The 27,489-nt window shown below is 35.4% G+C and overlaps 1 protein-coding gene across 1 annotated transcript in view; it reads right to left on the reverse strand.

Annotated features, from left to right (window-relative positions):
* tup (LIM1_Isl and LIM2_Isl domain-containing protein tup) overlaps positions 1–18,173 on the reverse strand; it is a 155,690-nt gene extending 137,517 nt beyond the window's left edge. The window contains exon 1 of the mRNA XM_067766972.1: positions 16,258–18,173. Coding sequence (XP_067623073.1) covers positions 16,258–16,393 — 136 coding nt within the window. The 5' untranslated portion in view covers positions 16,394–18,173. The remainder of the gene's footprint in view (positions 1–16,257) is intronic.
* Between the last annotated feature and the right edge of the window lie 9,316 nt (positions 18,174–27,489).

Here is a 27,489-nt window from a genome sequence, read left to right on the forward strand (position 1 = left end):
ATTTTTCCTAGAAATATTTTCTGTTATAGGGAAAATTTGTGTACCCAATTTTATTACGATCCGTTAATTTTTCTTTGAGTTATGGCTCCCGAAACATAGAAAATTACTTAGTCATAAAAGGGGCGGTGCCACGCCCATTTTTTTCAATTTGAGGTTTTTCCTATTTCTTGTTATAAATCCACTTCGGAAATGAAATACCATTGATATAAAGCTCTTTTTTGCAAAGATATAGCTTATTTTATTCGTCCACGCCCCTTTTAAAATTTTTTTATATACAAGTGGGCGTGGTCATTAACCGATTTAGTTAATTTTTCTTCAAAGCATTCCTTATAGTAAGGGCAACCTCTACCGAATTTTGTTACGATAGGTTTAACGGTTTTTGATTTATGATTAATAACATTTGTAAAATTGATTTCATCACAAGTGGGCGGTGCCACGCCCATTTAAATTTTTTTTTTTCAAATTTGTATCAAAATCTCAATATCAGTCCACACGAAAAATTTCAACATTCTAGGTGTATTATTTACTAAATAATCAGGTTTTTTGTGTTTTCAAAATGTTATATATATAAAAAGTGGGCGTGGTTATCATCCGATTTCGCTAATTTTCAATACCAATCTATTCTGGGTCCAGGTAAACTCGTGTACTTTGGTGAAGATATCTCAATATTTACTCAAGTTAGCGTGTTAACGGACAGACGGATAGACGGACGGACGGACAGACAGATATGGCTTAATCAAATTTTTTTTCGATACTGATGATTTTGATATATGGAAGTCTATATCTATCTCGATTCCTTTATACCTGTACAACCAACCGTTATCCAATCAAAGTTAATATTCTCTGTGTGCAAAGCACGCTGAGTATAAAAAAAAAAGGGAACTGCTATTTTCGTGTTTCCAGCTGTATAACTTTATATCAATTTTATCAGTTATTGGGGTAGTAAATTTTAGTATCAAGTAGTTAAATAAACTTCTCACGGAAAAAAACTTTTACTTTTTTTAAATTTTCATGAATTTCGGAAAAATATCTATGTATGTATGTATCTATAACGGCTCAATGGAAAATAAAAATATTTCTTATATGTACAACTTTTAAATTAAATATTGATGTACATTCGCTCGAATTGCTTTGACCCAAAAAATTAACCACAAAATAAAATCAGTAAAGTCTCAATTTAAATAGTTTTTAGCAAGTTTTAGTAAATATTTATTAAGCACTCCAATGGAGTTGTAAATAGAATAGACCACACATAAACAGAAACAAACCTATACACACACAAATTACTGCATGGCTTCGCCACTTCCAAACGAAATCCCCCCACTTCGTGCTAACTTCGATTAAGGCTCATGATGACCAATGCAACGAATTGCATGCGACTTAAAACCGCGCCCACCACCACCCATCGCTCATCTCTCATTGCTAAGCTTAAACAAAATATTATTTGTTGCACTATTTGCGTACTTAAAATGTCTCCTCAGTGTGTATCCCACCTTTTTAACTTCGTACTTTGAGTGTTGATGCGGTCAAAACGGCGGTCAATCGGCGGACTGTGTGTGTTCATTAGGCCGGGTCGATTTGTGGGGAGGCAAAAAAATCGCCCATTGCTCTATGAAAATCATATTCTAGGGATCAAAGATAGAAACTTTCCCGAAGGAACCATACCTCTAAAACGAATTCTGATGCCCCCCCCCCCCCCCCACCCTTTGGGTCGTAGGGGCAAATTTTGAAAAATCCCACTTTGAAATGCCTATGTTTTTTCTTTTTGGAGTTTATTTTTCTCTTTAGAAATTTATTTAGTCAGAACATATGTAAACGAAAAAATTAATTTAACTTAGTAAAAGAAAAGAAAGTAAAAAAAATTATTAGAAATTAGCGTTTTTACAACCCCCTTTTAAAACCAAGACATCACTGTGATGCATTTGCATGTCGTAAACATAGTTGTGTGGGTTTTTTAATCAACCGTTTTAAAAAATGAAGGTATCACTGCGACACCATTGCAGATCGTAAAATTGCATGTGTTGTTTTTTTTAAGCCACCACAAGACACAGCAGGTAGAATTGAAATTGCCCCTACCCAAAAGTTTGCCCCAAATTGGGGGACATCAGAATTCGTTTTAGAGGTATAGTTCCTTCTGCAAAGTTTCTTATTTTGATCCCTAGAATACGATTTTCACAGAGCAATGAGCGATTTTTAAATCGACCCGCCCTAGGTTTCATACATATGTGCATATGTATGTATGTTTGTTTATCATTGCTTTTTGATGGCTGTCACAAATAATTTATGCATTGTGTTTCTAGCCAAATATTAGTTATTGCTATTTATTAATGAATGCATATAGACATTTGTATGTATGTACAATGTACATAAATGTCGGCTTAAACTATTAATGTTGTTGTTGTTGTTGTTGTTGTTGTGGATGTCATAAAACTTTGTTTGCTTATTTGCTATTGCAATTTTAATTAATTTTTATTTCACGCTTGTAAATTTTAGCGAAATTCGCTGGAAAATTTATTGCAAACGGTTGTAGCTTTGACACCTGAAGTAGTGGGCGAACAAAGTCTATCGTTAAAATTTGCTTGTCTTTAAAAACACTATTTGGATTTTGCATACTAAATTGGGAAAATGTAATACTATAAATGAGAAAATAAAACATAAAATGTAATAAGGAAAGATTTCACAAACGATTTCATGTTTTAATATTCACGAAAGTATTTTTTAGATATTGCAATATCACCGAAAAACATCTGGTCTTAAAAATTTAGAAAGAGTTATGTATGTATATTATCATCGCTTACTTTCCAGAGCAAAGAATGTGTAACAGTCAAAGTGTTGGAATCGAGATAGATATAGACTTCCATATATCAAAATCATCAGGATCGAAAAATATCTTGATAAAATTTGGTATGTACGTTCCTGAGCACTCATCTCAGATCGCTATTTAAAATGAACGATATCGAACTATAACCACGCCCACTTTTTCGATATCGAAAATTTCGAAAAACAGGAAAAGTGCGATAATTCATTACCAAAGGCAGATAAAGCGATGAAACTTGGTAGGTGAGTTGAACTTATGACGCAAAATAGAAAATTAGTAAAATTTTGGACAACGGGCGTGGCACCGCCCACTTTTAAAAGAAGGTAATTTAAAAATTTTGCAAGCTGTAATTTGGCAGTCGTTGAAGATATCATGATGAAATTTGGCAGGAACGTTTCTCCTATTACTATATGTACGATTAATAAAAATTAGCAAAATCGGAGAGGGACCACGCCCACTTTTAAAAAAAATTTTTTTTTTTTTTAAGTAAAATTTTAACATAAAATTTAATATCTTTACAGTATATAAGTAAATTATGTCAACATTCAACTCCAGTAATGATATGGTGCAACAAAATACAAAAATAAAAGAAAATTTCAAAATGGGCGTGGCTCCGCCCTTTTTCATTTAATTTGTCTAGAATACTTTTAACGCCATAAGTCGAACAAAAATTTACCAATCCTTTTGAAATTTGGTAGGGGAATATATTTTATGACGCTAACTGTTTTCTGTGAAAATGAGCGAAATCGGTTGAAGCCACGCCCAGTTTTTATACACAGTCGTCCGTCTGTCCTTCCGCATGGCCGTTAATATGATAACTTGAGCAAAAATCGACATATCTTTACTGAACTTAGTTCACGTACTTATCTGAACTCACCTTATCTTGGTATAAAAAATTAACGAAATCCGACTATGACCACGCCCACTTTTTCGATATCGAAAATTACGAAAAATGAAAAAAATGCCATAATTCTATACCAAATACGAAAAAAGGGATGAAATATGGTAATTGGATTGGTTTATTGACGCGAAATATAACCTTAGAAAAAACTTTGTAAAATGGTTGTGACACCTACCATATTAAGTAGAAGAAAATGAAAAAGTTCTGCAGGGCGAAATAAAAAACTCTTGAAATCTTGGCAGGTATTACATATATAAATAAATTAGCGGTATCCAACAGATGATGTCCTGGGTCACCCTGGTCCACATTTTGGTCGATATCTGGAAAACGCCTTCACATATACAACTACCACCACTCCCTTTTAAAACTCTCATTAATACCTTTAATTTGATACCCATATCGTACAAACACATTATGGAGTCACCCCTGGTCCACCTTTATGGCGACATCTCGAAAAGGCGTACACCTATTGAACTAAGCCCCACGCCCTTTTAAAATACTCATTAACACCTTTCATTTGATACCCATATTGTACAAACGCATTCTAGAGTCACCCCTGGCCCACCGTTATGGCGATATCTCGAAAAGGCGACCACCTATACAACTACCACCACTCCCTTTTAAAACCCTCATTAATACCTTTAATTTGATACCCATATCGTACAAACACATTCTAGAGTCATCCCTGGTCCACCTTTATAGCGATATCCCTAAATAGCGTCCATCTATAGAACTATGGCCCACTTCCTCTTAAAACCCTCATTAATACCTTCCATTTGAAACCCATACATGCCCTGGGTTCCAGGGTTACCCTCGGTTCATTTTGCTAAATGCTGATTTTCCCTTATGTTGTCACCATAGCTCTCAGCTGAGTATGTAATGTTCGGTTACACCCGAACTTAACCTTCCTTACTTGTTTTTAAATACTTTCAGATGTATAAACGTTTGAAAAGTTGTCGTAAAAACAATAAACATTCTTAAATGATTTTATTGCGAAGGGCGGGGCAGCAAAATGTTAATTATTCCGTTTTGCATTCCTCATGTGGAATATTAAATTTGGAAGCATTCCTCTTATGGAATAACAAAATTCAAAGGCACTTTTCAAGTGAGTAATGGTATTCTAATCATATATTTTTATATTAAGTGACCATAATTCGACCATTACAACCAGAAGAGCAATTATTGAATTATAAGGCCCAGTCATCAGGGATGCCAGGTAAACTCTGTGAAATTACCCAATAAAACAAAATAGTTCCCCGATTTCCCTCATCCTAAATAAAAAAATCACATGCAATTCCCACAGAGTTTATTTCTTTTCTGTGACGTTGAGGCAGCGCACTGCCCTCAAGTGGCCCAATAAAACCAGGCTAATCCTGCAATTTTTTTATTTTTCCGAGTTTTTGATGGGCAACGGTTTGTCAAGCGTCGAGATCTCGAGCTGCTCGGCTACAGAAGCGTTATCATCAGCAATGTCTAATACGTAAATTAATAGAATAGACGCATACATATGTAAATATGTGTATGAGTGGGATGCATTGCACGCCTTACAAAACCTTTTGAATGGATCGTCCAGCACAGATTCCAACTAGCCACTGTATTCTTTCTTCTCCCCGCTACTTCTTTGGAAATGCTTTTTCTTTGCAGATGACATAAGAATGTTGTGTGAGATATTTGAAATTATGCCTTCTGAAGAAAGTCGCAAAATGTGAAGTGTATTAAATGAATGCCACCGTGGTGGGATGGTAGCGTGCTCCGCCTACCACACCGTATGCCCTGGGTTCACACCCCGGGCAAAGCAAACATCAAAATTTTAGAAATAAGGTTTTTCAATTAGAAAAAAATGTTTCTAAGCGGGGTCACCCCTCGGCAGTGTTTGGCAAGCGCTCCGGGTGTATTTCTGCCATGGAAAGCTCTCAGTGAAAACTCATCTGCCTTGCAGATGCCGTTCGTAGTCGGCATAAAACATGTAGGTCCCGTCCGGCCAATTTGTAGGGAAAAGCAAGAGGAGCACAACGCAAATTGGAAGAGAAGCTCGGCTTTAGATCTCTTCGGAGGTTATCGCGCCTTACATTTATTTTATTTATTTAAATGAATGCATGCTGTTTTGAATTGTACAAAATACGAATGAAAGGCCAAGCAAAAAAAAATAAAGACAATGTTTCTTCAGTGGCCAGAAATATATGCATAAGTAGTTGTGCTACAAGAAAATTCCCTTGTTTTATAGGAAAGACAAAAAAATTTCCATTTTCTGGCGTCACTGGGTACAGTTTTTCAGTACGAAAAGTCAGCTTAACTCTGCCAATTTGGCTATTAAAACTAATATGAACAGTTAAGTTCTCTAAAATATTAAATTCCTAATTTGCCGGTTTGGTTGCGCGATTTTATTTTAAGTTTTGTTATTTCATTATGAAATGAAGCGAGGGTAAAAGTCCACTGTAAAAAGGCAGTAAAATGCACTTAATGCCTTTTAGGAATTTTAATGGCAATACATTTCTGCGGTTACAATTTACTCATTACTTTAAATAATACTCATTTAAAATTCACAATGAAAAATAAAACAAAGTCTTAAATGTGAAGTTTACTTAAAACAAATAAAAATTCAATTTTTCTCAGATTTTACTTTTCACTTACTTACTTACTTAATTGGCGCTTAACCGTCTAAACGGTTATGGCGCTCCAGTCGCTCCTTCGCTCCGCCAACCGGCGCCAATTGGTCACACCAAAGGAGTTTAAATCATTTTCCACCTGGTCCTTCCAACGGAGTGGGGGCCGCCCTCTACCTCTGCTTCCATAGGCGGGTTCCGATAGAAACACTTTCTTGGCCGGAGCATAATCATTCATTCGCATAACATGGCCTAGCCAGCGCAGCCGCTGCGTTTTAATTCGCTGGACTATGTTGATGTCTGCGTATAGCTCGTACAGCTCATCATTAAATCTTCTTCGGTACTCGCCATCGCCAACGCGTAGAGGTTCATAAATCTTTCGAAGAACTTTTCTCTCGAACACTCCCAAATCCGCTTCATCTGCTGTTGTCATGGTCCATGCTTCTGCCCCATATAGCAGGACGAGTACGATAAGTGACATGTAGAGTATGATTTTCGTTCGCCGAGAGAGGACTTTACTTTTCAATTGCCTACCTAGCCCACTTTTTACTTTTTACACTTTTACCTAGGGTAACCCTGGAATGTGTTTGTATGACATGTGTATCAAATGAAACGTGTTAATGATTATTTAATACATAGTGGGCTTTAGTTCTATCGGTGGACACCTTTTCGAGATATCGCAATAAGAGTGGACCAGGGGTGGCTCTAGAATGTGTTTGTACGATATGGGTATCAAATTAAAAGTATTAATGAAGGTTTTAATAGGGGAGGAGTAGCCCTGATTTGTATATGTGAAGGCGTTTTCGAGATATCGACCAAAATGTGGACCAGGGTGACCCAGAACATCTTCTGTCGGGTACCGCTAATTTATTTATATATGTCATACCACGAACAGTATTCCTGCCAAGATTCCAAGGGCTTTTGATTTCGCCCTGCAGAACTTTTACATTTTATTCTACTTAATATGGAAGGTGTCACACCCATTCTACAAAGTTTTTTCTAAATTTATATTTTGCGTCAATAAACCAATCCAATTACCAAGTTTCATCTCTTTTTTCAAATTTGGTACAGAATTATGGCATTTTTTCATTTTTCGTAATTTTCGATATCGGAAAAGTGAGCGTGGTCATACTCGGATTTCGGCCGTATTTGATACCAAGATAAAGTGACTTCAGATAAGTACATGAACTAAGTTTAGTTAAGATATATGGTTTTTTGTTCAAGTTATCGTGTTAACGGCCGAGCGGAAGGACAGACGGCCGACTGTGTATAAAAACTGGGCGAGGCTTCAACCGATTTCGCCCATTTTCACAGAAAACAGTTACCGTCATAGAGTCTATGTCCCTACCAGGCATGCTTAACGAACGAAACGATATCATTTCGTTACGATAATCAACGTTAATAAACGAAACGAAGTCATTTCGTTTCGTTTATTAACGTTAAGAACGACAAATTAACGTTAATTTGACGATCTTAACGTTAATAAACGAAACGAGGTGACTTCGTTTCGTTTATTAGCGTTGATTATCGTAACGAAATGATATCGTTTCGTTCGTTAAGCATGCCTGGTCCCTACCAAATTTCACAAGGATTGGTAAATTTTTGTTCGTTTTGGGCGGAGTTACGCCCATTTTGAAATTTTCTTTTATCTTTGTATTTTGTTGCACCATATCATTACTGGAGTTGAATGTTGACATAATTTACTTATATACTGTAAAGATATTAAATTGTATGTAAAAATTTTATTTAAAAAAAATTTTTTTTTAAAAGTGGGAGTGGTCCTTCTCCGATTATGCTAATTTTTATTAAGCGTACATATAGTAATAGGAGTAACGTGAATACCAAATTTCATCATGATATCTTCAACGACTGCCAAATTACAGCTTGCAAATCTTTTAAATTACCTTCTTTTAAAAGTGGACGGTGCCACGCCCATTGTCCAAAATTTTTCTAATTTTCTGTTTTGCGTCATAAGGTTCATCGCTTTATCCATCTTTGGTAATGAATTATCGCACTTTTTCGATTTTCGAAATTTTCGATATCGAAAAAGTGGGCGTGGTTGTAGTCCGATTTAGTTCATTTTAAATAGCGATTTGAGATGAGCGCCCAGGAACCTTCCCAAATTTCATCAAGATACCCCAAAATTTACTCAAGTTATCGTGTTTACAGACGGACGGACAGACGGACGGACATGGCTAGATGAATTTCTTTTTTCAACCAGATCATTTTGATATATAGAAGTCTATATCTATCTCGATTAGTTTATGCCGTTACGGATTACCGTTATGCGAACAAAGTTAATATACTCTGTGAGCTCTGCTCAGCTGAGTAAATTATAATCCAGCGCATAATCTTTAAGTTTAAATATGAATCAAAACCATACATATGTATGTATGTACATAAGTTCACATTTTCAACTCTTTACAATTCGGGCACAATTAAAATGTCATTCAACCAGCTCATCAGATTCTACTATTACTACTAATTAACAATAAACATATGTAAGTACGTATGTATTTGCAATGTATGTATGTAGGTACGTACGAATTTAACTCCGTATAAATATGAATCTTTGTATGTATGTAATACATTAAACATCTGTTGAAGTCATAAATCAACGGGTATTTTAAATTCGTCCAAGCACAATCACATTGGGGAACATTAAAAAAAAGTAATTAAATGACGCAAAATAAATTCAGAAAGAAAGAAAGCAAAAATTATAAAAGATTTACAAAAATAAAATGCACAGAAAATTTAAAAAATATAATGTGAGGTTAAAGTTCAACCAAACTTATAAACAATAAATTGAAGCTCGTCGGATAAGGTTTGGTGGGAGAATGTTCCTCAAATCACCAGATACAGGTTGACCTTAACCTAGGCCGAAATGATATGGAAACAACCTGGAGCATAGTGTCGGAAACTCTATTTCAGCTATGTCCCTTACTAAACCCAGAAGTTAAAAGAATATTCGATACTACCCAACTGCAACGAGGCTCAGTACTTCGGGGTAGCTTGAGCTCAAGCCATAGGGACATAGTAGTATATCGTCATTAATAACAGGACGAACAGACTACATGTCTCCGTATCTGTGCTTCGAAGAGTCTGTTAGAGCCACAATAGAGGTGGATGGCGTAATGGTGCCTAAAAAGATCCCACAAGCTGCCAAATCACCGTCACCAAAGCAGTAGAAGCACCAAAAGAAATTAGCTTAAACTGCAGCCGTCGACTTTTTAATACAGCCAAGCAGCAATTACAGAGACAATTTTAAAATAGAGATGTTGCAGGAACGGAAAATAATGTGAAGCAAGCTTCACAAAACTCTAGTAGGTCATATTCACCACTCACCATAGCAGAATGTGTTAAACTACCACTGTCTGTATTTATTATTTAACAATTATTTGTACCATTTTTTATTCAGCTAATGTGTTCAGAATTTACATTTTTACACTCTAAAACTACAATCACCCATTCAGCATTTAGATGATAAAATGTTCAATTTCCCTACATATAAATACAATTTGATTACTCTTCCTGACTAAATAATGAGTTATCATACAATTGAACAAAAGAAATAATCAAATATGAAAACGTTTGATGATCAAAAACTGAAAAGCATTTTTCGATCACTTTTTGGAATCATTTTATGATTAAATGTGTTTACTTTAGGTGATCAAAAATTTATAATAATTTTTTAATCAGCTTTCTGAATGTTTTCTGACTATATTTGTTGACTGAATAATGAGTTTTGTACTTGATAAAACTTTACTTTTAATTAGAAATCTTATTTTTTTCACATACACACATTTTTTCAATCATGAAGTTCAGAAAAAATATGTATATAAAATTTTTATTATTAAGATATTCTTCAAGACAATGTAATTAAAATGCTGCTCGTGCCTGAAGATTTCCCCAACCATTTCTCCACCTTCGGCTTCCCAGAAAATACATAATAGTTGGACAATACAAAAGGTGTGAGCTATTTGACCAGGTAAGTGAAACTCTCTTGACATATGTACCTGGATATGTTTTCAACATCCCGTGTCGTATCGTATTTTAAGATATTGACGTTCATACCTGATGTTGGATGTTGTAGTCGCAGGTATATATAGGTCAAGTTTGTTTGCGAGTGACCTGTGGTTCAAATAGCTCACTTCCGCATGCTTTCTTCCCCTGATGAAATAAGATTATTATGTAGTATCTATTTTGAATGAGATATGAAGAACAAATGCATCATAATCGCATTCAAAAATGATTCAAAAATCTCAACGAAACAATTGAAATATGTTCACGAATATGATCAGAAAATGACTCTGAAAAGTAGTCAAATATTACTCTAAAACAATTAAAGCTCAATTTTACAATGATATCAAATATGAATAAAAAGCGTTTCGAAATATGAATCATAAATGATTATTCAAGAATAATCACATTTATGGTACATTTTTCTCCCGAAGATACGTTAATTTTCGAACAGAAAATGCTTTTAAATTTGAACGTTTTTAATCATTTTGGGGTATGATATTTGAATATTTTTTGATCAAAATTTTCAAAAAATGCTGGCTGGGCAGTGTATTTTGTGTCCTTAAATTATATTAAAAATTGTGTTAAAGTTTGTGGTGTGGTGAAAGAGACCTATTAGATTTTTGTAAAGCTCCGCTTCCTTCCACTGAATTTCGCGCCTGCAATATCTCTATTTTAAAATTGTCTCTGGCAATTAAGGCAGTAATCTCTTCTTTTGGCGTCACATGCCTTTAAATTAGGCTTGGTCAGCGATAGCAGATGTAGGAAGTGAGGGTTGGAGGAGGAAATGAACGAACACGTTTTGTGATCGTCCTCTGCGCTTGCCAGGCCAAGACTCCAGCTATTATGAGTGATACAGCTTGCATATCTAGAAGCAGCAAGTGGCATGGGTCCTAAAAAGTTTCTAGCATTTGCCAAGAGGAGTTATTTAATAATATAGGTCCTGGTTTTTGATAGGGTTTTCGGTTTGGTCATTAAACAAACTTCTGGTATCACTATGGACTCATTAAGTGTATGTGAGGTACTTAAAGACCATAAAGGCTTGAGTCACATTAGAGGTCAAATTGAGAACTGACGTGCATCTCAAACCTCAAATGTTGTTTCTCAACAGTGGTAGAATCATAGCGTTATCAACATAAAGAAAATTTTTTTTATATGGCAAAAAATACGTTTCTCAAGATGAGAAAACGTTTTCATTACGGAATTTTCAACAGCTAATATTCAGGTTTTCACGTCTTCGCTTTTAGATCGCCTTGCTGAGAGTAATACGAGTATGTTCCCAGAAATGGCTCAAAAGTCTACTACCCACGATCTGTACCCCATGTTAATGCCATTAGAGAGTTCATATTTCACGGATGATTTCACCGCTTATGCCGTTAGCTTAATTCTACGTGCAAGGGGAGGTTTGCTGAACCTAAACGCAAGAGCTTACAAAAACATATCGTCTCCATTTTGCACAGTGTGTAACTTGCAGGTGGCAGAAGACGCTTATCACTTTATTGGTTCATGTCCTATGTATAACAATATCCTTTTGCTCTATTTTGGGGAAAGAACTTTAGATATATATATTTTTTTAATTTCGACTCTCTTGCCAAGTTTCTTGCAGACAGCATTAAATTCAGGAACTTAATATTAAACGAATTCTCATAGCTTGTAAGCAATTTACTTATTTAACATGCAATGCGACCCGCAACAAGTTCTGTTATTGTCACGATTTTGTACTTTTATTTATTTATTTTATTTATATGTTTGTTCGATTTTCATAGTAGCTTTAGTCATAAGCTGTATTCTGATTTGTTAAAATAAATATATACTACTACTATTTAAAAAAATGCCTTCTATACATTTTCGTCTCATATTTGGGTTTATTTATTTTAAAAAATCGCAACTACGCTAAGTCACTACACCGCATAAATATATAGGATGCAGTCTACCAAAACTTCCTTGAGAAAACATTCGGCATGAGTCGGTTGCTTTGTTGTTGCCAAAGTATTAAGTGACGTCTCTTAACAAATAAAAACTCTTTGATTCGGTTATAAGGAATGGTATAAAATGATTGCCCAGCTTCAGTCATGTAAGGTATGAGGCCCTCGGCACAGCCGAAGACAGTCCCGTCTTTACTTGTTCCGATTCAAGTGTGACAGTTTTTGGTAAAGCATTTTTGGTAAAATGATATATGGAGCGTATTTTACCAGAGATTGAAGGCCTTCGTGAATCGGCGACTTTAGACCTGGTACATCCATCATCGACCAGATTTTCACTATGCACCAAATCTTGGAAAAAAAACCACGAAAAAAGAATAAACACTCATGACCTCTTCCCGATTTAAAATCCGCCTTCGACAGCACGAAAATTAGCTGTCTACACACAGAGAAAAAACAATTATAAATCGAACAAAATTGACTTAGTTAAAGAATTTTTTATGGGGCCCAAGAAACTTGTACATACTACCAAAGTACATAAGTACACAATTTATGCTCGACAATGGAAACAAAGCTTAGGCAATTTATTACCTAATTTAGTTATTATTTATTAAGATGATGAAAAAACTTAGTACGTTAATTATGCCTAAGTTTTAGTTGTGTATCCGCGATTTTAAGTTAATTTTATAATAGTTTTTCTCTGTGTGTATATGCCGCTATGTCGAAGTTTAGTTTCCGCGAAAAAATTATACAGCTGTGCAAAATTACGTTAAGCAATGCTCCAAATCAGAATTCGTTGCAAAAACGCCCTATCTGAACATTAATTCAATACGTTTGGACGTGAGCTAGGGCATTTATGAAAAAAAATCTGATATAGAGCGTTCTTCAAACGAATTCTGAGGTAGCGCGTTTCCGCACTGACAGGCGGAACAAGGTGATATTCTGATCGATTAATGATATTACACTAGCATTTAGTTTGAAATATTTTTTCATGAAATCATTTATAAAAGAAATTCAATAATCTATCCATTTATTACATTCGTAAATTTGATCAGTTTGAGACGTATTCACAATAATTTCTCTTATTAAATAATTGTAGTTTATTATCACGGAAAAACTGACTGGAATTAAACATACTGATATGGAGCTTCAGATATCTTTGTATTTTTAAATTAGAAATTATATTCACCCCGAGTGCGATTCGAACTCGAGTCGTCAAATTTCTAACACCTAGGCAAGCCTACCATAAGGCTATTACACTGAAAGAAATGATGCTAGTAAAATCAACAAATCGGTTCTGTTGTTCTTGACTTGACGGAGATTCGGTGAAATTGATCGAATTATGATTAATTCGACCGAGTTCTTTGTCAAACGCACAAATTAGTTTAGTCATTTCAACAAAAGAGAAATTGTTGTTCTTAAGTTAACAAAATTCTGTAAAATTTACAGATTCCTGGTCAATCAAACTGATTTTTCTGTTAACACAACTGATCTTACAGGTCAATTCAACGGCTCAATACATGAGCACTGCGCTCTCTACTTTGTACTTATGACGATGGTGCCACTTGTTAAAAAAAACACCAAAATAAGAAAACCATCAAATCGAAAAAACAACAAAAAACTAGTTTTTCAGTTATCAATACAAAACGAAAAACCCTTTTTTGAATTTACTGTGCAAAAAATTATGAGAGTACCGGGACACCTATTTATCGGGTACAATTTTGCAACTTTTCCTCCAAGCGAAATACAAAATTGCGCCCTCTTGTTGCAAAAGTTTTGTTTGAACGAACAGGATTTTTCCAAAGTTAGTAACATTTTGTTCAAGTTTTTATGAATTTTCAATCACGCGAATGAATCTAATAAGATAATAAAAAAAAACGTCCTTTTTTTAGTATTGATGTTTCCGTAAAAATAAAAGTTTGAGTTGGTTTGGAATCGTTTCAACTTAAAGTGTTACGAAAATTAAACTTTCCGAGTTACATGTAAAGTTACTCCAGTGGTGAATTACCTTCCTGCGATTTGATTATTTACTTTTCTATAACTTACAAGTTCTCTTTTTAAAATGTTACGTCAAACATTTATACTACAAGTGATGTTCGAAACAATCAAGTGTGGCAACTACATGCGAGAGAAGAAATTGAGAATGAGCTGAGCTGCAACTGAAAGAATTGAGAATCAGTTGTGTGTGCAAAGCGAAGTTCAAAACTATAAATTAAATAAATTACAAAATATAAAATTTGGTGAAAGTGCGTTTAATAAAACAAAATAATAAAGTGTATAATGTTTAATGTGTGCCAGCATATTTGATTTAGCTCAATTGACGTTCGGTTAGTAAGTGCCACCGTGGTGTGATGGTAGCGTGCTCCGCCTGTCACACCGTATGCCCTGGGTTCTCACCCCGGGCAAAGCAGCATCAAAATTTTAGAAATAAGGATTCCCTGCAAAAATAGCGAGTACTCCATGCGTGCATGTATGGAGTACTCGCTATGTGCTCCAATTCATACAAAAAATATGGTCCAATTAACATTGCGATGTCCTAGGACTGGACCATATACTCCACCTACACATAACATCAGAGTAATCCATGGAGTACCCGCAGCCCAATAAACATCGTGTAGTGATTACAATCGTTAAAAACGAGCAATGATCGGCTTACAATATTTTCGTATAGAAAAATGAGTTGGTCCATCGCTGCATTACATTGGATTATAATGGTAAGTACTCCAGTGGACCACATGATTCAATGATTTTTGCACGGTTTTCAATTAGAAGAAAATTTTTCTAAGCGGGGTCGCCCCTCGGCAGTGTTTGGCAAGCGCTCCGAATGTACTTCTGCCATGAAAAGCTCTCAGTGAAAACTCATATGCCTTGTAGATGCCGTTCGGAGTCGGCATAAAATATGTTGGTCCCGTCCGGCCAATTTGTAGGGAAAATCAAGAGAGGAGCACTACGCAAATTGGAAGAGAAGCTCGGCCTAAAATCTCTTCGGAGGTTATCGCGCCTTACATTTATTTACAACTTTTTTTGTTCATTTGACTACTAAAACGGTCAATTACGAATCAACGATTTGTGCGCAGTTGATTCAACATCTTGTTGCGATGGATAAAAATTGACAGAAATTTCGGTTGAATTGACCCGTATTTCGGTTGATTTTACCAGTCTTTTTCTTTCAGTGTACTGCGTCTGTTTGTATGTGGCTTAACTTCACTTTTATTTGCTTGATGCAGTAGAGCTGAATCATTTTGATTCTATGTGGCACTCTGTGCACAAGGTTTTCGTGTTGTTGCTTTTGGTTAAGCAGCAACTGCTACCTGAAATCTGTGTTGGTTATGATCTTTGATTTAATCGTTAAATAAAATAAGCGGTAATATCCAAAACTCTACGTTAACCCCATATTTTGTTTTCGCAAAACTGGTAGATATTGAGAACCATAGCACAATGGCCAATTCAGAAATAAAAATACAATCATTAAATAACAGATATTATTGTGAAAACTCTTTCAATTTACAAACGTAGTACAAATTCAAATCTTCCAGCAGTATTTTGGTTTTGGGGACCTCTCTTGTTGCCCCCCTCGCTACGCCAGTACATTGCTATCTATCAATATAAAAGCTAACGCGGCTGCAATTAAAGCCAGAGTATTTCGACTCAAAATCTACTCAGGGACTGAACAATTATATTTTTGTTTTTAACTGATTGTGGATACTACTTGGATTTACAATTGAAACCAAGCTCTGCGCACTAATTTTCAGGAACACTTGTATCCAAAGTATAAATTTTAAACCGAATTAGGTGTAGTCATATAGTTTAGTACAAAAAAGTTGCATGTACCTTTTATCTATACAAATATGTACACATTATCGAAAAGTTGTTGCAAAAGTGCAAATAGCACCATTTTGTTTGTGCACATACACACAAGCAAAAGTGCCACCTAGACCGACGAATATGATTTTAATGTTCAAAAAGTTAAAATTGATTATTTTAGATACTCACTTATCACATCATGCCCATGACAATCCAATTCCAGGTGATGATTCATCACCAGCGACGGTTGTAATCCACTTTGTGTGTGATTGTGCAAATTTGGTAGCTGGTGAGCCAAATGGCCACCAATCTCTGCCATTACCATATAGTAAGCTTACAACTGGCGTCTTGCTGATAAATAATTAATGACTGATGCTCGATCAAGCGGGCAGTTTTTAAAAAAAACAAAACAAACCCAACAATGAAACACACACACACACACGCGCGCACTTTGTCAAATTCTGTGATAATTTAAATGTCGCACAAAAAACACAAAATATGTGATAACGGTGAAATACGTATGTTCAATAATGTCAACAAGGACATGAACGTAAAATGTTAGTGAATTTAAGGCAATGTACTCAAATAATGATTAGATTGCTTGTTTTAAGTCACAAAGGCATGTGGGCAAAGTAAGGTGACTATAAGCACCGGTCTAAGCGACGGAATTTCATACTTTTTATTGGGCTTATAGTTTTTTTAGAGGTGTGAAAAGTGGAAATTTGTGTTTTTTGTTGAAAGTTATTGAATATTTTTTGACTAACGACGATTTTCGGATTATTTTCAGAAACTTCTGCGTTTTGACTTTGTATGGCCGTATGCGCAGAATATAATATTATTTACCTAGTATGGTTATTTATTTTTGTTTAAATAAGTTGTTGTTTTTATTTAACTTGTTTTTGTTTACTCCATAACGTTGTTAATGCTTAAATTTCCTTAAGTTGTTTGTATTGTTTTGTTGTTTTCATTGTTTTAATGTACGAATTTTACTGCCTTTAATTTTTTTCATATCTGAACTTTGTCGAATACCATTAAAATATTGTTTTTTCAAGTTTTAGTTTGAAAACAAAAAAATGCACTTATTTTTAATAATTTTTTTTTGTTAAGGTGTTTTATTTTTGAATAACTAAAATAACATACAATTTTTTTTTATTTAAAGGTTATTTTAAAACATTTTTATCTGTATTTTGTATTTTCTTTATTTTACCATATTAGCTACTCTTATTATTATTATTATATTTAAATAGTTTTCGTTCTAATTTCCTTTTTGAATATTTATGTTAAATGTTGTGTTGTTTGTATTTTTTAGTTAATAACTTTTCTGAACTTGTTGAATTGTTTTAATACGCCGCATTAGTTGGTATTTTGAGCAAATACATAATTACTTTCGTTAGCTTTTTTCCCTTTTATTTTTAATTTTTATTTTTTCTTATATTTTTGATTTTCTTGATATTAAATTTTTTTTTTGCTTATTTCCTTTTTAAGGCACTTTGCAGCAATACTTTGTTAATTTTTACACTGCTAAGTTTTTTATACAGATCTTTAAAGGGCGCAATGTTACTGAAAATGCATGATAGTTGTTGTTTTCTCAAATCCAGTAACAGTTTTTAATATCGCATATTACTTCACCCTTAATATCTTTACACTTTTTGCGCACGCTCTAAGCCCAATTATTTTATGTACATTTATCAAAAGGATAATCACTGATTACGTCGTATTTAGAGTCAGCTCCTACTTTACTCGAGTTTTATTTTGTTTTATTCCATGCAAAGCAAAATTTTCTTCGTACAAAACTTTTGGATAACACACTTTTCGTCTTTTCCGCACCACGCTTCGCGAAAGTCCACTTTCGCACAAAAATCGTCTCAATTTTTTTTTATTCTACAACACTATTTGTTCTCAAATTAAAATCATATTTTTAAAACACGTTTGCCAAATTATAAATGCAAACGCAAAATCACAACGGAAATAGGGTCGTTATGAATAACGACGGCATTCGAATATATGTACGTAAACGCGCTTAACAATACCAATACTAGAGCACCATCGAATTTGGGCTGCTATACAAAGCGTTCCATACGTAAAATACAGCAACGTTAACGACAAAGTCTCACGAACGACTAAACCGGTATCGCAGTCAAATCCACACACCAACCGTCAGCTGCTGCGCAGGAAAAGAAAACAAAAACACCATCAACAAAAAAAAACAACTGAAATGCCAGCAGCAGGCTAATTTTTATTACCTCGTGCATGTGTGAATGTGTTTGACAGTCATGCATCAGTGCGTGTGTGAAAGCGCCCACCCCTTTTCGAACATAACGCCATACTGCTCTAACGGTACCACACTACCCCGAAAGCACACGTATCGAAGGAGGAGCACTAGACAGCGCTTTCTTTTTCTTCTGTTTTAAAGTAACACTCGCTGTTAGCAAAGACAGCAGGCGTTGTGGTGCAACCGGTTTCGAACTCGAATATGCATGTAGGTTTGTTTATGTAGTTTTTCTTCATTCTCTTATGGTGTTTTTGTATGTTACTACACACTGCTCCCTTTGCCATCCTTAACAAACAAGCATCTTCTTCGAAAAACAGGTGTTCGCACAAAGCATCTCATTTCATCTCTTTCTCTCCAATGGCACACACAATTCAAAGAAAATAAAATTGAAGCAGTTCACACAACAGCCACCCCATACAACAACAATTACGGTGACTGCTGCTTTCGCTCACAATTTTTCTTCTGCTTATTTCTTCCTCTCCATTGATTTCTTTTCTGCTTCTTAATTTTTTCTTAAGCTCAAACTTTATATGTATGTACGCACACTTCTACTTGCATTCCAACTTATGTTTGTTTGTATGTTGGTCGTATATTTTTTGTAAATGGCGTCCAAGCGGGCCAATCGGGTAACGTTAGTGCGCTTGCGCTTCCCTATTTACCGTTGTGTGGAGCAATGTGATGTGTGTGTACAATGGCCTCCACTGTTTTAGAAGTATGTATGTATGTAGGTATGTAGGTATACTGTTGTTGGATATGCGTTGCAATCGTTGCGTTCTAATAGTAGGGAATACAACAACTGGTTTATCTTTGCTGCCCCACCTCTGTGTATCGATACAAACATATATACATATGTACATACGTGAACATATGGGTGCTAGTTCGTATGCATGTGTGAATGCATGGCTACGATAAACGCTAGGATAAGGCGCTGTAGGCACAGTGGGCGAAAGTGATTTTTTCTTTATTTTTTTTTTTAAGAACTTGACATTGTTCCTGGCATAAATATTTTAACTTCTGGCTAATTAAAAGTGTTCCCCTTACTCAATTGTTTAAATTAACGCATGTACCTATCTAGAGTATACTTGATGGTATAGAATAGGATAAGTTAGCTAGTTTTAGTATAACAAAATGCGATTTATTAACAGGTTAAAAACCATTTTTTTGTTTATTTCTGATAAATTGACAGATTAATCATAGGAAATGACTGTGTTACAATAATATCTGATGAAGTACAACTTTTTTCAAATCAAATCAAATTTTTCATTTCAAAGCAATGCGAATTCAATACCAGGTGTTGCTTTCCCAAGAGCTGTTCGCTTCTTCTTGATTATTTTCTATACAATGCCTTGAAAAACAATATGTCAATTAATCGAAATCCATAAACAATTTATTTTCACTTGACATTCTTCTTGAAGAGAAGGTCCTTATGTTTTAGTTCTAATGTTTAGATGTGCGACATGAACCAGTTGAAAATGTGGTCAGTTCGGATCAGCAGCTTGAACCATTTTTGCACTTTTGGATTGGTTCATCACAGCGGTGTTATGACTCTTTGAACCTGGTTTTAGAGAGGTTCTTATACATGAATTTTCCGATTCCAGTCAAACGATAACAAAAAGATCAAAACTATCACATATAAATTTTGGTTCCGATTGGAAACTATTATGGACGTTGCACAGGGTTTAAAATTAAGATTTCTCTATGAAGACTCGAAGAGTTTAAATTTGAAAGAAAAACTTCTCAGTGAAACTTCATTTGCCTTGTAGATGCCGTTCGGAGTCGGCATAAAACATGTAGGTACCGTCCCGCCTATTTGTAGGGAAAATTAAAAGGAACGACGCAAATCGGAAAAGAAGCTCAGTCTAAATCTCCTGAGAGGTAAATCAAGCTAAGTATTTTTTTATTTAATGCTCAAACATGCGGCGATATCGCCGATTCCAAACGGGAATAACACCAAGGATAATTTGGATCACTTCAGTTAGGTCTTTATCTGAGTAATTATCCCAAATATTTAATAAATCAATATTATTCGGAAGCCGCTTTGTATTATAAACCAAATTGGTTTAATTCTTCACTATATCTTTTCAAATTTCATCAATTTAGGTAAGCAGGATACTAAGCAAGTTAGCTTAGTTGGGACAGGATCTTAGTTTTTTCAAGGGCAAACACTTACATAAGTGTCGCAGTATCCTGTTGTTGTTGTTGTTGTAGCGATGAGGACACTCTTCGAAGGCCTTGGGGAGTGTTATCGATGTTGATGGTTCTTTGCCGGATGCAGATCCAGTGCGTTCCGATACCAAGCACCATAAAGGTACTAGCACGACCATCTCGGGAACGATTTGGTACGCAGTATCCTGTCTAGCCCGTATATCTTGTTCCAACAAGATATGCACATAATTCGACTTCAAATCTTATGAGACCAAGTTAGCTTTATTTCTGACCATGGCCTAGTTTTTTATATATAAAATTTTGGGCTTAATTGTCCGCAGTGGCGGATCTGGGATTTGGAACTGGGGGTTGAAATTTTTTCACTTTAAAATTTTGTTTTTGTTTTCCATGATGTGTTAAATAAATGTATACAGAATATAAAATGACATGACAAAACGAGGATTGTCACAATTAAAAAAATTAAATAACTTACTAATAAAGTACAAGCAATATTTTCTGAAATGAAGTTCTTCTTTTATTCAGCACACTCGAGATAATGATATAACAACCATATAAAAATAGTCATAAAAACCTTTCTTTCAAACCCACTTATTGCTGGTTTAATCTTCTATCGACCAATCCAAAGATTCGAGTCGTCGGGGATTCGATTTACAGAAAAGATCGGTTAATTCTTCAATGTACGTTTCTATTTCTTTGTGGACGTTCCCTAGTGCCAGACCAGTCAGTCGATTTTCAGACATGTTGACTCTCAAATAAGTCTTCAAGCGCTTTAGAACAGAAAAAGAACGCTCTGCGGTCGCTGATGTCACGGGGATAGTCGCAAATATTTGCAACAGTGTCGTCACGTTTGGAAAAAATTAAGAAAAGTGTGCTGATTTAATGATTTTCAGGGCATCAGTAGCTGTTTGAGCACTCTGGAATGGATCACTTTTGCAATGGTTATGCCACAATAAAATCTCATTTTTCAGCACTGTCTCATTGTGACTGGTGAGATCTTCTTTATGAACTTTAGCAGCAAGTACAATTTCTTCAATCGCTACTCCTGCAGAGTATGCTGGAATCAGTCCCTCCAGAGGCAGTATTTTCAAAAATTCACCTTTGAACCTTGACGTCAATGAAGAAATCATGTAGTACAGGAAAGGGTAGTAAATTGTAGCTCTGTAATTCGGGTTTAGCCCCTAGCCCTTTTTTTGGCCCTCTTTAAAATGTTTGCCCTTTTTTGGCTCCAAATCTATTTGGGCAACTCGGATTGTGAAATTTGTAATGTGTGTATCAAATGACATCGAAATTTTATTTTATTTTTTTCGTTATGATGATGTGGCAGCTTGGTAATCAGCTGATAATAAAACATTAATCGATTATCAAGTGTCATCACTTACACAACGTAGAAATGAAAAGGTAAGGAAATATTTTGCATAAAACGCCACTAAAGAATTTTTTTATCAGATATTTAATAAAAAAGCAAGTGCCAGCAACAGCAGAAAACTTCGAAAATGAAGAAAGCGATGAAAGTGATGAAAGTCGTTTCGATGACAAGACGAGCCATATGTTCCGGCGTTAAGCTTTTTCTTTTATTTGGCGGAACAAAGTAATTACTGCTTACTTAACGTATTTGCATTATTAAAAAATATAAATAGAATTATAACAAGTAAGGACGGGGCTGACAATATGCTGTTAAGTTTTTAACGAGTAGAGCCCTATATTCCATTTATTTCAACTTTCAGAGCTTCCTAGCCATAAGAAAGTGAGTTTAATTCAATTTCTGTAAAAAATGCGAGATGCTTTCGGTAAAAATATTCACAGTAGACAATTTTTGGCATAAAAAATTATGCAGTTACGTGCAAAATGCACGTAATTCGCACGTATGATACCTCAACCTTGCACGTAATGACTTAGTTCGAACGGAGGGGGCTTTGGCCCCCATATCCCCCCCCCCCCTAGATCCGCCACTGATTGTTCGGTATGTTAATGTAGTTGATTTGTCTAATGTCGACTGATTAATGACTGATATCGAGTTGGTTTATTTTCTCGGGGGATGGAAACCTTGACTTTTTAGATGAAAATTTGTGTAGGCTTTATGATACTTATGTATGTGGGAAGTTACAAACTGACTGTCAGATTGACCTGGATATCCTCAACGACTATTTTATTAGTACAAGTGAATGTCGGGAAAATTCTTTACTTCCAAACATCAGTAGTTATTTTCTCCGGAATTACATTTGAATTTAAGGCAGTTTCGATGTTAGCGGTTTCAAGCTCCTTATGGAAATTAAATTTGATCCAAATGCATAAGGTTGGATTTCCTTCAAGCTTGGGAAATTTGTGCTGCTATTCATTCTGACTAAAACATAAACTTGATGACATTACAACTCGTTTTGATAATGGTGACATAACACTTCTGTGTCTCCTTGATTTTTCTTAGTGAGCCATAGTCCTCTGCAGAAAACTGGAATATTACTTTGGATTAGATTAGGTTAGTGGCTGCCGTCCACATCGGAGTGGCACACTTAGGGCTTTATAGGCCCATTGTGAAACCACACGGATTTGTTCCTACTCTCCTAATCAAACCACTTCGTTGAGTTTGTGAAGCTAACTAAACGTCGTGTATTGACCTCAGCTATATCAGTCAGATCTACGAGAAACATCTTGCCCATAAAACGTTACCTTCTTCTACCGAGCGCTGGACATTCACAGAACAGATGCCTAACAGTTTCAGGCTCCTTTACGTTGCCGCAGCTTCTACAATAATCATTAAATGGACCGCCAATCCTTTTCGCATGCGGTCCAATACAAACATGACCAGTGAGAAGACCTACAACTAAGGAAAGATTCCTTCCTGTGAGTTTTGCCGTGTGGCATCTATCATGATGCTTCCACCTGGCTCCCGCTTCCATCAGTAGAGCCTCCTTTATCTTGAGCTTGCAGGTGGAGAGCGGCATGCCCAACCTCTTCCAGGATGGCGAAAGTGCAAGCTCATCCGCCATCTCATTACCTGGTATGCCCTTGTGTCCCGCAACCTATACCAGATGCAGAGTAAACTGTTCAGCCATCACGTTAAGGATCTGCGACAGCCTACTACAGTTCCGGAATTAGTTGTGACAGAGTCAAGGGCTTTCAGTGCTGCTTGACTGTCTGAGAAAATATAAATGTGCTTCTCCACAGCGTCTTGTATGGCCTCAAGCTCGGCATGAAATACGCTACAGTGATCCGGCACGCGAAACGATCTTTGTATCTCCAATCGTTCCGAATAGACACCCCCTCCGACCTGTTATCCAGTTTAGATCCATCTGTATAGATCTGAATGCTGTTAGTGGGCCAATCAGGGGCATTCACCCACTGTTCCCTCTCAGAGATTAATATTACTTTGGATTATCTAACAATGCTTCCGTGCTTATGGGCAGCTACTTGATAGGAAGAAATCAAAAGGTAGTAGGTATATGTACAAAGACTCTGCATCCAAACCGTGTATTGTTCCCTCTGATGTGCCGCAAGCACATGCCCTCAACTGTTTAGTTTTTTTGTTAACGATGTGTTCTCTGTGGGTCAGTACGGTCTTTTTCATGCTTATGCTGATGACATTTTGTTCAATGTAAATGTCTAATCGTGTCGGTTTAGTTGAAGATTTGTGTTTAAGAATTTATATATATTTATTTGTCTGAACTCTCGAAGTGAATTAATGAAACTTGCTTTCCCCTGAATGCTGGAAAGTCGCTCTTTATTGGGATAATATCATTCTTTCGTCCACTTGATTATCTCTAAGGTGACCTGTATTATTGACCCTACAAATAAAGTATTTTTTACGTGGTTTAAAAAGGACCACCTCATCTATAGAACAACATGATTCTGCTTTGAGTCATAAAATTGTGTGTACCTAAATAAAGAAATAAGTATATGCGAAATCCTACCCTTGCCCCAGTATTTGGCCATGCCCTTATAAGGAAATAATATATTAAACCCATTGTTCATAAAATTGTAATTGATTAACAAAACTTTTATAATTGGAAAAGAGACATATCCATATTTCTTTAAAAAGCTTTATAACAGGCATCAGAAATGTTATTCCTTTCGAAGTAAAAGTCCTTCATAAAAGTCCTTCCCGGAATTTAAATTTTTTAGTCCAAAAGAAATTATTAAATCCGGAATTCTATTTGCAATGAAACGATTTTTATTCGTACAGAGTAGGAATAAAAGGACTTGAGTATGGTTTTTTAATGACAAATTTCTAGTATTAGAAACAAAAATTTTGAAGCTGTAGGGAGAGCTTTCAAATCCATACATTTAGGAGAATAGATTGGTCAAAAAGTCAGATAATTTGGATCAGCTGTTGTTTAGTTAAGGGGCCGGGCTTTTATTCTGTCTTTAAAAACCAAAAGTTCAGATTTTATTTTTATTTGTGGACTTCTTTGAAAAAGTTCGAAAAATAACAAGTAAGGAAGGCTAAGTTCGGGTGTAACCGAACATTACATACTCAGCTGAGAGCTTTGGAGAGAAAATAAAGGAAAATCACAATTTAGAAAAATGAACCTAACGCTGGAATGTGTTCGTATGACATTTGTATCAAATGGAAGGAATTAATGAGTGTTTTAAAAGGGAGTGGGCCATAGTTCTATATTTAGGTGGACGCTATTTAGGGATATCGCCATAAAGGTGGACCAGGGGTGACTCTAGAGTTTGTTTGTACGATATGGGAATGAAATGAAAAGTGTTAATGATTATTTAAAAGGGAGTGGCCCTTAGTTGTATATGTGAAGGCGTTTTCGAGATATCGACCAAAATGTGGAGCAGGGTGACCCAGAACATTATCTGTCGGGTACCGCTAATTTATTTATATATGTAATACCACGAACGGACGGACGGACATGGCTAAATGAATTTTTTTTTTTCGCCCAGATCATTTTCATATATAGAAGTCTATATCTATCGCGATTAGCTTATGCCGTTACGGATTACCGTTATGCGAACAAAATTAATATACTCTGTGGGCTCTACTCAGCTGAGTATAAAAAAAGGATGTATGATTTAACATGAAATCGTATAAACTTTTACTCAGGCCAATTATATGACCGGAACTTTTTCGACTAAAAAATTATAATAAAGTGGATCCTTGCTTTACAAGCCTTTTGTATTGTTATACCTTTCATGAATATGAAATGGTTTATTAAGTTTGGCACGAATATCCAAAATTGTGAATCCTTAAAGAGAAGAGATAGACCCACCATGTCCGTCTGTCCGTCTGTACGTCTACCCGTCTGTTTTAATAAACACTAGTCCCTCATATTTTGAGATATATATATTGATGAAGCTCGGTGAGCAAGTATATTTGGGTGTCCAATTGATCATACTATGTGGGAACCGACTGGATCGGACCATTACTATAGCATATATCCCCAATACAAGGGATTTTTCGAACAATTGAATTTTTGTCATTTATTCCCCCTTTGAACAGCTAGAAGATTGAAATTTTACAGAATGATTAAATATAGGGCCATTGCTGTCTGAAAACATTGTCAAGATCGGTTCAATATATAACATACATATGTATATCTCATACCACCGATTGTTCGGATAAGAGATTTAACTTGATTTCTTCTTTACTTTAACCGCTATCAGCTCCAAATGTTTTCAGATGCTCACAAATAAGGTGTATATTATTGCCCGAAAAAATGCTCAAGATCGGTCATATATATAATATTTATCCCCATACAACCAATTGTTCAAATTTTAATGAATTTTGCCCATTTTCGGTACAAATCTATGCTACATACAAATAACCTGCGTTTTTGCTCAAATTATCATGTTAACGACAAGGCTCAATCAAAGTCCTATTCGACACGGGCTACATTCATAGGCATACACTTTCATACCTACACACATAGGCACATATTCGCACGCAAAGTCACATGACTGGCGCTGCGTTGCGCAAATGTTCGAGTTTAAATATTCCCAAGCAGCATTTGTATTTCGCATTCTAAACATTGCACAATGCAACAATTTACTCCACTTTCAGGTTGAACGATAAAAAATATTTAGTTTTTTACTACGAAAGTACTGAGTTTAAGTAGGTAGCTAAATTTTGTGTTGCTCTTTTCGTTCTTCTTCTTAAGATGGTGCTTATGATGCGTGGTCAAATATATATAAGTATATAGGTGTGTATGTACATATTCTCGGGGTTTGGGGGGTGCGTATACACACACCTACGCACAGACAACAATAAAAATGGTGTTTTGACTGCCGTTGTTGCTATTTCGCCTCCTTCGTTGCTGTTGATGCTGTGCACAAAACTTTTTTACTGCCTTGTTGCTCTGCTTTAACTTGTTTTCTTGCTATTTATTATTTTGTTTGTGCTTTGCAAAGCTTTTCACAGTTTGCTGATACCATTCTTCCAACAAAATGGTTGCACTTGCCACATTTATTTGTATTTAGGTATACCCACCCTTTTTAATCTCTTCGCACTTGCAAAATCCCTTATAGCCTTTTTTGGACTTTTTTATGTTTTGAAATATGTATATGTACATATTTGCTTGAAAGTGTACGATTTTTAACTCCAGCGAACATAACTATTTCAGTAGTTTTGATGTGCCATTTTTTCCTCAAAAATGATCCGTTTTCACTAAGGAAGAATTTCACTCTTTAACAAGGTCTTTGCTATTGAAGAAATCTGCAATAGAAAGATGGGATCACAAAGTTCTACTCAAGAACTATATCTGCCTGCCAAAAAAATGCGGGTGAAAATATTTAGTCAAAATGTTAGCTTTTAATTTAACCATATTTGTTTATTTTAGAGGTGTGTCAACCAAACTTCACTTTTTCCATAAAAATCGTATGGCGAATTTGAAAAAAAGTTTTTGGACTTTTTTGTAAACCGTTCAATTTCCTATAAGTATATGTATAGCTAGCACGTTGGGCCACGAGGGTGGAAGCTCTGGTACACTTTTTATAAAAACATGAAAATTCCCCATACAATTTGAATGGAAAAACTGTTA

This window comes from Eurosta solidaginis, chromosome 2 (assembly GCF_040869045.1).
Source record: "Eurosta solidaginis isolate ZX-2024a chromosome 2, ASM4086904v1, whole genome shotgun sequence".
Taxonomy (NCBI): Eukaryota; Metazoa; Arthropoda; class Insecta; order Diptera; family Tephritidae; genus Eurosta; species Eurosta solidaginis.